This window comes from Astatotilapia calliptera, chromosome 20, assembly GCF_900246225.1.
Source record: "Astatotilapia calliptera chromosome 20, fAstCal1.2, whole genome shotgun sequence".
Classification (NCBI taxonomy): Eukaryota; Metazoa; Chordata; class Actinopteri; order Cichliformes; family Cichlidae; genus Astatotilapia; species Astatotilapia calliptera.
In genome coordinates this window covers 28,353,621-28,365,203 of record NC_039321.1, presented here as the reverse complement: position 1 = coordinate 28,365,203, position 11,583 = coordinate 28,353,621, and the positions used below count along the sequence as shown (strand labels likewise).

The window sequence follows — 11,583 nt, the reverse complement described above, 5'->3', positions numbered from 1 at the left end:
GTAACCAAAGAGTCTTTGTAAATTATTCCTTTACTTCTTCCTAGGAGTGGCTACATTTTGTTAATCAGTGCCAACCATTGCCCAGCTAAAAAGAAAATTAAGATTAGTGCCTTATGTAATATTTATCAAATATATACAAAGAAGCACAACGTACAACAGAAGATTGTTACAACTCCAATATATTTTTGTTTTTATGTATAAAACTTTCAGGAATAGTCTTGGCAATTAAAAACAAAATAAAACAAAAAATAAAAACCCAAAAAACAAAAGACAAAACAAACAAACAAAAAACATACTGTGTACAAACAAGCCCTCATCTAAAACATAATTTTTATTTAAAAAGCAGACATCTGTTACTCCTCAGTAAGATATAAACTTATGATCACATTCAGTGTCTGACAAAAACAAAGCAAGAAGAATTTTCCAAGTTTAGGAGCAAATCCAGTCATTTAAGGTCATGTTTTCACAGCTTCGCCCTGATCAAGGTCACACTCCCAAGTGCCGCAGCCCAGACGCTGAAGATCCCCAACCACCAGCAAATGTCTTTGCAGAGTTTCTTTCATAAATAAATTTAAAATGAACTAAGACCACCCCAGGCATCTGACAGATGTGACCGTCTTTACCTTGTCCCTCCTTCTTTAAATATTCATTCAGTATGCGCCCCAAGCTTCACAGCTTCGGTGAAGTTCTACTCGATCAATATTGATGTGGCTCCTTTGTGCCAGGTTTGAGAAAGGGGGGGAGGGTAGAAGGTATCAAAGGTCACCCGGCGGGAAGACTGGAAGGTCAGGTGAAAGTCCAGTGCTGGTGGAGTTCGGCAGCATTGCAGTCCATCAAAATCTGGCCTCCTTTCAACGCTAAACATTGTCCACTGCTTGGATTCTTCAGAAGATTTTCCTGAAGAACAGAAGGAGTTGGCAAAACTCAAATAAACATAATAATTAAAAGAAATAACTGTTGTTTGGATACAACAACAATTGGTTAAACATCTAGTTTGAGAAAAATCACAACCATCACAGGAGATTTAAAGCAAAAGATGGCCCTGCTGAAGGTAAAATCTCCCTAGCACCACCTCTAAAGTTTTCTACCTTACATATTATATATCATGCATTAAAGCAGTTCAGAGTGTACACACGGCAAGTTGAGGTTTTATAAGTTTTTCTTTGCGATGACCGTCCACTAGATTTTTCAGCAACCTCATGATGACACTCAGTAAGCTCACTCTTTTCCCCCTTTATTTCCCAGTTGCAGCTACCTGGAAGATGGCTGTAGCTTTACATGTGGTGGACAAGTATGATAGCGATTAGCTGCATTTGGCCAAATGTTAAAAAAGAAAAAGAAATGTTGGCCTCCAACTGCTCCTCACCTCTGTAAAGACCCACTCCTGTTCAGGGGCCACACTGGTACCTTTCCCCTTAAGCCGGCACAGCTCAAGCTTCACCGGGTCTGATCCCACCGCCGCATGAACACACAGCTGTTTTCCAATGTTATGACGCAGCTCCTTATGAGACGTATACTCAAAGTACTAAAGGACACAATCATCCAATTAGAACTCGAATGTTGAAAAGCATAATCAACTTGTCTTTAACATACTGCATCAGTTACTTTACCTGGTTGCCTCCCATGTTGTGACAATGATACATGATGAGAGGTTTACCCCCCTGGTTGTTCTCTCCAGCATCCAGGCACATATTAGACCCTAAGTTTTTAATCTGGACCAAACATGGACACAATAATTAAATAGTGCCACAGGTACACATCACATGTTGCGCATTAGATGTTCGCTATTCACAAAACTGACTCACAGATCCAGATTTTTCTGGATTTAAGTCCGGAATAAAGATCTCTGGGTAGACTGTATTTAGGTACCAGCTGAAGTTCTTGCAATGAAGCCTCTCTCTCAGATTCAGGCGATCAGAGATGTCTCCAAATCTATGCTGTACAGCAAAAGGGGCGTTATTTAGAAAAAAAACAAAAACAAAACAAAACACACTAATAAACTTATGAGTACAAAATCATATCAACATGAGTCTGAATTCCAGCCAAAAAGTATCAGAACAAGGGTGATAAATTATTCTTAAAACTGACCTCACTGGCCATAACTGCTGCATTTTGGTTACGCCGATAGTAGATCTTCTTGTAGTCATCCATCCAGACTTCAGCTAGGCGCACCTGGTTGCGGGTGATGACCTCAGTGCCCTTGGGGAAGGTGTGGGGGCTCTTGGTACGGAAGACGTGGCCCACCACAGAACAAGGGATGATCTCTAGCTGACCCCCACACTGCCACACCTGAATCAAAAATGACACTCAAACTCAGTAACAGGAGACTTGTGACAAAGTGGATCTGTGTAAGCAGAGATTAGATAAAGAGGTCTGACCCTGAATGACATTTCCACATTTTCACCGCCCCAAATCTCCATCTGGTCATCGTATGTTCCGATGTGTTCAAAGTACTTTTGTGAGATCGCGAAGAGACCTCCAGCAAAAGTGGGCGTTCTGAAATGTTCATAGTCAGACAGAAAACCAATCAGGTATTTTATACAATTCAGGAAGTTGAACGTGACACCAACATGACTGTTCTTACTTTACAGGGTAGGTTTCATCCTTGCGTAGCCTCTTTGCATCCTCGGGGATGGGTTCCCAGCCAAAAGACAGGCTCCAGTCAAAGTTACCTCTGTTATAGGCGCGGTTGGTGGCCACAGGCTTATGGAACTGGAAGCTGTTGAGGTCAATGCTGCTGATTTCTGGACTAACCACAGCAGTGGGTTCCTCAACAATTCGAGCCAGTAAGGGCTCGAGCCAACCATGGAAACACTCGCCTAAACGGGGAAAACAGGACAGTGATGGCTTCATATTTCTTAATATCAACTACAAAAATAATACCACATTCAGTGTAACATATAGACCAGGAATGTCAAACATAAGGCACAGGGGCCAGAATCGGCCAGCCAAAGACTCCAATCAGGACAACTGAACAGTTTTGGAAAATATGAAGGAGGCCATAGATTTTTGTGACTTAACTGTATTTTTGTGAGTTTTACAGCTTTGCTGCTGATAAAGAGCCATTCATGCTACAGCAAAGTAAGTGAATAATAAATAATTTTTTTAAAGAAATTAAAAAAAAAAAAAAAAATTCTGTAATTTTACACATTTATCATGAAGAAAAAACAAGATTTGCTGTTGAAATTGCACTTCTTTATCTTATTATAAGAAAGGATTAAATGTGTGGTTAAACTTTACACTGATACAAAGTGGAGTTTCGTTTGTCTGTTCCACTCAAGATCAAAGTGGGTTCCTTTTGACCCTCCGTGTAAAATGAGTTTGACCTCATATAGACAGTAATGACAGATGTTTGCTGGCATTATATTTAGCTGAATTTTTCTTTCTTCTGTGTGAAAATATTTAAATGTTGATGGAAAACACTGTAAATGCACAGACCAAAGTAATTAAGGATCTTGTATGAAAACGCTGAACTGTATCCGACGGTGAATCAGTTAGGCAGAAAGAGTTTAACAGTTACTAAATAAAAAGAGCGTAAAACAAAAGAGATAATTTCAACAAGCTGAATTGATTACGTGTGTCAAATGCAGCAGTCACTAAAAGAAGAGGTGCAGGTTTTGACTACATCCGTTTCAATACTGCTTCATTAAAACCACTCCTTTTCTGGGGTCCTGCCCTTAAACTATGTGGTTTTAATATATTCATAAGCAGCGCATAAAACCAACACTTATTTAGTAGTACACGTAAGATGAAATAATCACGTATTACAAAATATGGACAAGTGAAAATTGTGTGGGTATGTGTGTATATGTATACGTTTACTGCTGTAGTAAACACTTGTATTAGAGTACTGGAGTATTAGATTATTTACAGTATTAGAAGCTGAAAAAGCACATACATTTAACCCTCCAACTCTGAAATGCCTCAGTAAATCACCTGGGATGATTAAAATGGAAACTTTGACTTGTGTATTGTTTGCATGTGCGTTTTCTCACAGTGTGCATCAAGGAAGGTGAGAACTTCAGCTTGCGCAATACTGGCACCAAGAAGCCTTGCTGTGATGAGGCCCTTTCTCTCTGGCTGCCTCACCACACGGACAATCTTCAGCTGACGTATATACTCCTCCAGCCTGCTCTTCAAATGCTCTGCAGGGAAGCAACATAATCATGTCAGTCCTTCCTTTACGTAAAACAAAAGTTGTCCTGAGGCAAGCTGCAACTTTGCTGCAATAAAAGTTACTTTGTAATCAATGCGGTTAATGTGACAGACATTAAACTTCAAACTAAGAGCATTTAGTGAAATGACATGAAAAAGTCAATCATCCATAAAGTTTGTACCCATGAGAGCACTGAAAAAAGAAATACCAATGAACTGTAAACACTGCTCGTAAAACTAGGTTACATTTCCTCTGCAGAAGCCTTCTTGACCACAGTGAACACCACATTTCTTACAAGTTTCAGTCTAACTGAATCCTCCAGCTTCGCACCATGAGCATTATGAAAGCGATCTGTTAGTCAAATGAGAACCTCACATACAGTAGGAAATGCATTTGAGGGTGCCAACATGATATGAGTGAAAACTGCTGCAAAAAAGGAAGAAAAAAAAAGATATTTTAAGCTCATCTAATAGGCCACCAAATACCATTAATGAACAACAGGATGCTTGAGGTTTTTGATGACGTGTAGCAGTGGGCTCATTATTTTAGTGCGATTGCAATCTTTTAGCTACAACATTGTAGTAAACCTGACCTACAAATAAAAAGGCATTCCAATGACTGCACAGCTTAGATTCGAACTAGAGAGCAAACCATAACAAAGCGTCTTTCTATGAAACAAATGGCATGTCAGCAGATTTACAAAAACAAAAAAAACAGGTAAAAATGGTGAAGGTATGCTGATGCACAACATTTACCATTTCAAAAAGTGAGTAGTCAGCTTTGACAAACAGTGTAAGCAAAGTCATATCACCTGACATGCTGGATTGTATAAACACTTCCCATTTTGGAAAGCAGTGAACAGAATATTAAAAACAGGTCTCTTATCATAACTGTTCTGCCTGCTTTCACCGTGTTGGAGGTGCTCCCAGCAGGCTTTCTATCACCCTGCAGCTCATATTCACTGTAGCAAACCTTCTGGACATTTCCCTGGTAAACACAGGGTCATTCTCATATATGACAATGCAGACCATTGTTTGCCTGCTCTAAATGCAAGTCTCTTCACCTATCTGTAAAGCACTACTTGCTTGCATTTTATGAGCAAGCTGCTAAAATCCCAAGTGAACACTCTAGTTTATCTTATCAAAGCTGATAAAGCGACTGAATTATTGCCCTAAAAATCCTGAAGGTCAGTTTTATTAAGTTGAGCCTTGTCAGATTTTCAGCATTTATCCCAGTTATTGCTTGACAGCTATTCCAATATTATAATATATATATACACACACAAAAAAAAATAACCCACATCCCAGTGATTTTCTTTCACATTAAATTAACTATTCATGATTACAGTTATATCATGTAAGAAGTATTACTTTCTACAGGTGACAAAGTGGGGCAGTGGTTAGCACCATCATGTCACAGCAAAAAGGTTCTGGGTTCAAATCTAATGATCATCTAATGGTCAAGGGCTGCCCAAGCTTCCTCTTACAATCCAAAGACATGCTGCTAGGTTAATTAGTAACCAAAAGTGGCCACAAGTATAAATGTGAGCGTCAATGATTGATTGTCAGCTAGCACTGCAACAGACTGGGAGCCTCCCCTCCTCCTATGATGGCTGGGACACAATTTTATTTACATTATTTAAAAGGAAAAAAAGGAATAACTTTATTATTTGCTTTCTAGCAATAAAACTTTACTCCAACAGTGCTGTATTGTCACACACCACTGAACTGAGGCTTCTTGTCAGAGTCCTCCACATCACATATGCTAAGACATTACATGTTTTTTAACCCTTACCTGCAGTACTGGCATCATCTACCAAAATGATCTCTTTTAGTAGGATAGCAGGAGATGTGTGCAGGACGCTGAACACCGTCCTGAGGAGGGTGGACCAAGCCTCATTGTGGAACACTATAATAACACTGGTGGTAGGCAGAGGAGGGCAGCGACGAAACTTCCTCTCTACGCACCTGTGGGTGTGTGTGAGAGTGAGAAGCTTTCATGGTGGCAGTCTTGCAAAGTGACACATAAGAGAATATTCAAGGTTTGCTCACTGATACTTTACATAGCTCAATATGCATCACCTTTAATAACCAGCTCACAATAAAAGTCACTGGGCAGATAAATCTCCGGCCTACCAGGATGTACAAATGTTACGCTACACAAACAGAGCGGATTCAACTATTTACAACAGATTGCCTTGCATTGTACTAACCAGGATACTGCATTCTGTGCATACCATATTTAAAACTGGTTACAGTAAGAGTCTTTCAACTAAGTGTTTTTTTTCCCAGGGAAAATGGGAGCACATTACGCAAACAGATGTAAATAATTCACCTCTGTGAGTATGACCCCAGCTGTGATGCAGCACATTATCTGGCCTGTGTACATATCATCATACTTGCTGGCAAAACAGAGACTTGTCCAAGCTGTGTACGTAATAAATCTGATAACATGCTCTTACTCAGGAGGCCTGGTGTCATCCCCCAGACTGCGGCTGAGCGAGATACGGTCACTGGCAAACTGGTTGAAACAATGCCGTGTCATTCCCTCCTCCTTCTCCTTCTCCTCCCCTGGGGTCATGCTGTCTTTTTGAAACGCTCTCCCATCAGCCCCTGGAGCTTGGGGGTCCTGTGGTGGTCTCTCCAAGTGAGGTTTGAGCTCAGCCTGAGTGTACAATCCACTGGGGCACTTGGTGTCTTCTGTAGGCTGCTCTTTTACTGGTGGTGGCTGTGGAGCGCCGATCTGGAAGCCAATATTGTTGACAGCTTCTCGGACCATCCCCATTACCTTGTCCCTCTTTACCACCAGATCCTGTAACCAGGGGTCCCCAGCTGAAGAGCCAACATCCCTCTGAAGAACTACCAAGATCACCATGAAGAGAGTCCCCCCAAGGAGCACCAGTTTAAGGGGGGACATCCGCCGGCGTATAAAAAAACGCATTCTCTTAACGCTGTTAAGCAAAAAAAAAAAAAGGAAAAGAGTAGAAGATGTAGAGTTTGTCTGTCTTGAACCCAACTTTGAAATACAATCCAGTCAACCCCCACACGCCTGTAACCCTTACCTTTTTTTTAAGCTGCTAAACAGTCACCGAGCTATTTTTACAGTAAATACAAAAATGAAAAGCATGATAACAATCCCTTAAACCGGCTTGCGCCTCTACAAGCGTCAACGGTCATTGCAGTAGGTAATCTAGCCAACCGTGCTCCTCCTCCTGTGTCTCTTTAGGAAACAGTCCCACAGGGCGGGTAGGTAGAACAGGGAAGAGGTGAGCGAGAACAAACACACCACACCTCTTTGTAAACACCTGAATTCACCTGTTCTGGCCACAATCCTCCACGAGCCACGTGGCAGCAGGTGAGCCTGACCCTGCAGGTCCCATTCCAGTAAATAGGTGACGCACAATGCATTCCCTCAAGACACCCACACCCAAAGACACCTCATCAGTAATGATTATCTGTCACTTGATTCAGGAAGTCGTTTTTTGCTACGTGGAGCATGACAGGAGCATAACTTCACCCAGCCTTGGAGGCTGTTTTCTACTATGAGGCCTGAAAAATGATATCATTGCAATCCAGGACGTCCACGTTTCCTTAGCTGACCACTGTTAAGTAAGAGACCCATCACTCTTACTTGGTCATAATTAATTCACTTAACAAGCCAGCTGACTTTCAAACTGGCTCAACAGGACATCCAATATGGAGTTCCACAGGAGGAAATAAAGAACAAACCTTTCATTCATTCACTCATAACTCTCACATAAGTAAATACTGTGTAGAATTTACATCCCATTATGCCTACTCTTCCTTATCAGGAAGGCAAAACTTCAAATGAATCTATATCTTTAGGACTATCGTAGCGCATTTAGGCTGTGGTCAGCAAGATGCTGAGAGTGCAGACAACGCAGACAGCGGGCCTTCAGCGAAACGCGCTCACAGTAGAAATGAAAGAGGAAGAGTTGGTTGCATATGTCCTGGTTTAAGGTTCAAGTAGGGCCATTAAAAGCTTTAAATATAGCACGAAAAATACGCGTCCTGAGTCGTCTCAGATAAACTAGAAACGGCTCATTTTGTCCCGTGAAGCCAATCTGGCAATTAAGGTCACAGATGACACAAACGGCTCGCGACTAATAGGTGGGTATTGTAGATGTTTCTACACTTTAAATACTGCTACTTACCTCAAACCGACAAACAGCCGTCATCTGCACCTGGTCCCTCAGGCTCGATATTCCTTTATTGGTGTGTGTTCTCACACACGACGCGTTTTAGGGGATTTTTTGTTCCCTTAAAGTTTCCAAACAGGAGTTTAGCGTTAACCGGTCTCCCAGCCAGTGCTTTCACTCGAACAGGTGCCATTTGTTGAAATAATTAGTTAAAGTGAGTCCCCTGCTGGCGGCGCGAGTCTTGAACTTACACTTATTTCCGTGCGTCACATCTCACGCGCCAATTTTGACGATGGCACGAGGACCTTTCTTGAAACATACGAAATACTACAAAAATAAGAGCCGCAATTTAAAGAAAAATAAAATAAAGCTGCGGCGTTTCTTTCCCCCCACAAAGAGCCTCACTTGGGCTGCCAGCAGTTGAGACAGGCCACTGTTACTCGCAGGGAATACACATTCGTGCTGTTTTTCATCAGGGATTAGGAGGAATTTATGTCACTTAATTAATGTTCAGCATAGAGTGCTGTAAGTGGCATCGCTATTACCTCAACAGAAATTCATTATTTATGTGCACGCAATTAAATACTCTCTCCTGTATCACCCTCTTGAAACCGTAGACTGATTTATTCAGAAAACGAGAAGGAAGCATCTCTCGGGTTACTGTCATAGGGAGAAATCTTGATTGCAGTCTGCTGATTGACACGATTTCTAAATTAAAGCTAACAAACAGAGCACCACTGTCTGGGCTGAAGCTGGATTGTGAAAGTAGGCCTAATTATTAAGTCTTTATTATTATTACTGTGAAAGGTGGGGAAAGTGTGCAACAGCATAGATTAAAACTGCAATCCAAATAAACACAATAAACAAATGTAAATAATAATAATAAAACCCCAAAACAGACATTTGTTGACTTCTTAACCAAGGGGAATTTAATCAGACCAATAAATGCACTAATGCAGTACTCTCAGACTGCCACTTTTTTAAAAGTAAAATGCAACATTGTTTAGTTAACCTTTCATATTGAAGCCAGAGAGGGACGAGCAAAAGTGAGGATCTTTTCTGCAGCCCATGAAGGCCGCATTTCTGGACAGAAAAGTGAGCATATCAATCAACTTTGAACCTTAAAATGTCAAAACACTCCTTGCAGTTGAATCAATCTGACCACCAGTACAGTAATCTAGCTCCTTCTGTAGTACCAAAGGCTTGGAAAAGAGTAGCTTTCTTCATTAGCTTCAGACAGAAATATTCATTGATACATACATTCATATAACTCGTTTCGGGGGTGGTGGTGGCAGGTGGGGTTACAAGCCTATGTGTGCCAAATACAAAATCAGGTCAAATACTGTTGTGTAAAGTATATACTAGTCCATGAAGAATGTGGACCTTGGAACTGCATAATCTCAAGGCAATACAGAGCAGACAGAAAATTTCTGCATACACTTAATCCTGAAGTGGTCAGGAAACCGGTTCACAATCCAAAAACATACATCATGTAGGCTTTCAGTTGGAATGAAATCAGTCAAAATCACAGTCCAGTAAAAGGCGTAGAAGACATAATTCTCTTCAAACTATCATTTTAACACACATACGCACACACACGCACACACACGCGCACACGCGCACACATGCGCGCGCGCGCACACACACACACACACACACACACACACACACACACACACACACACACACACACACACACAAATCAGGAATGGACACATAACTCCAAAGAATAATATAAAACATGCCTCGTAGCAACCAGTTTGGCAAGAAAGCATTGTCGTACAGTATCTTAAAAACCTCACAGTGAAGAGTGACGGTATGCCCACTTATAGATAAAGAACAGCATTCAGTAACATGTGGTCACACCCACACACATACAGCACATTGTCTCACACACACACACACTGGTATAAAATGTTTCATAACAGTTTAACAATGTCTCTTCATTTCCGTGACAGTAATGCAATCGTGCTTCCTTCATGTCGTACTTCTTGTTTTTGGCTTGAACCAAAAAGAGAAAAAAAGAAATATTCGGAGAGCAAAGTGCTCAGAGATTTAAGGGAACCACAAACAGCCGAGATCCAGACCGTTAAAAACTACAGACTGGAGGAAACAAATAAGGCCCTGATAAGAAACACAAAAATCCAAGACAGGGTAGTTGCGTTTGTTGTCTGCATATATGTGCATACGTGCACGTTCTCCTTCATTATAAAGTCCACAACAAAATAAGGGTTCATGCCTGTCAATGACAGTGACATTACCGTGGCCTTTGCTAGCAAAAGGATGAATAAATTACTTAAGTTTACTGTACTTTTTGAGCAGATTCATTAGTGTGTGTCAAATGTCAAACACTTGTTCTTTGGTTATTTTCATCCATAGTGTTGTCCTTGCATATATTCTTTTATAAAACAGTTTTGTTTTTTCCACAAAAAAATAAATAATTACTCCAGATGAAATACTTGTACTATTGCTCATAAACACAAGCATAGTCACTTCCGTCCTAAGGCAACTGGGCTTCATTATCTCTCGGGCAGCTTGGGGAGAAAAAAACAACAACCTCCTAACATGAACAACACCCTCCATTTGTGCATCTGAGCAACATACAGTCTCGTCTCTGCTGGCCTTCTACTGTCCCCAGAGTGCTTGCACCACGCTTCGAGCTGACCACTCTCTGTCTCTCTTTGCAGTCTCTGACGTATCAGTGGAGTGGGAGTCACTCTGCGGTCAAACGGTCTCTCGTTAACTACCTGGGGGGCCACTGGTGAGGAAGTAAGTGGTCATCTCTCCCTTCCCCTTCACCTTGACGACACCTCGACATTCCAGCTGGTATCCATTGTTGGCCAACACGTGGTACAAGTCTGTAGTCACCTAAGAGATGACACGGATATTTGACACTCAGGATATTAGATATTCAACCCTTCCTAAGAGTCAGTCCTAGCTTCTCCCTAAAGCATGATGACGGAGGCATAAGTTTTTAAATATGAGGATTTAAAAAAAAAAAAAAAATCTTCAGCACTTATTAGTGTCTGAAAAAAAGTAGTTCAATTGATACAAGTTAAACCAAAAAGTCTTCAAAATGTTATCTGGGAAATGAAAACAATCAGTTCACGTCAGTGCATAGCAGAGAGGGCATTTTGATATGCAGTAACACAAAGTGTGCAGCAGATGGCAGCGCTGCTGTAATGAGACTCAATCTTTCAAGGAGCTCTTTTGGCAGTACAGCTTTCGATGTTTCTCACACATTTCAAAATATCTGTTCTGCATCTAT

The 11,583-nt window shown here is 41.1% G+C and overlaps 2 protein-coding genes across 3 annotated transcripts in view; both read right to left on the bottom strand.

The window, feature by feature from the left end:
- Positions 1-311: 311 nt before the first annotated feature.
- Positions 312-9,100, bottom strand: galnt6 (UDP-N-acetyl-alpha-D-galactosamine:polypeptide N-acetylgalactosaminyltransferase 6 (GalNAc-T6)). 2 transcript variants are annotated; one of them, XM_026154598.1, is made up of 11 exons: positions 8,331-9,100; positions 6,618-7,106; positions 5,951-6,123; positions 3,996-4,145; positions 2,585-2,819; positions 2,379-2,496; positions 2,089-2,289; positions 1,806-1,937; positions 1,611-1,712; positions 1,367-1,525; positions 312-897 (listed from the first exon to the last, which is right to left on the bottom strand). In XM_026154598.1, exons 2-11 carry the CDS (start codon positions 7,094-7,096, stop codon positions 787-789), a joined length of 1,860 nt encoding a protein of 619 aa, XP_026010383.1. In that variant the 5' UTR covers positions 7,097-7,106; positions 8,331-9,100; the 3' UTR covers positions 312-786. The 2 variants fall into 2 exon arrangements, with proteins under 2 accessions (XP_026010383.1, XP_026010384.1); XM_026154599.1 differs by lacking the exon at positions 8,331-9,100 and adding an exon at positions 7,218-7,853.
- An 873-nt stretch (positions 9,101-9,973) lies between these two features.
- The window catches only part of LOC113013582 (adenylate cyclase type 6), a 47,272-nt gene continuing 45,662 nt past the window's right edge, over positions 9,974-11,583 (bottom strand). Inside the window, exon 23 of the mRNA XM_026154597.1 lies at positions 9,974-11,183. Coding sequence (XP_026010382.1) covers positions 11,055-11,183 — 129 coding nt within the window. The 3' untranslated portion in view covers positions 9,974-11,054. The remainder of the gene's footprint in view (positions 11,184-11,583) is intronic.

Coding starts and splice junctions, on each gene's coding strand:
- galnt6 (XM_026154598.1), bottom strand. CDS start 7,096: ATGCGTTTTTTTATACGCCGGCGGATGTCCCCCCTTAAACTGGTGCTC. Junction 2,497..2,584: donor GATGAAACCTACCCTGTAAA/GTAAGAACAGTC, acceptor TGAACATTTCAG/AACGCCCACTTTTGCTGGAG. Junction 1,713..1,805: donor ATCCAGAAAAATCTGGATCT/GTGAGTCAGTTT, acceptor TGTTTGGTCCAG/ATTAAAAACTTAGGGTCTAA.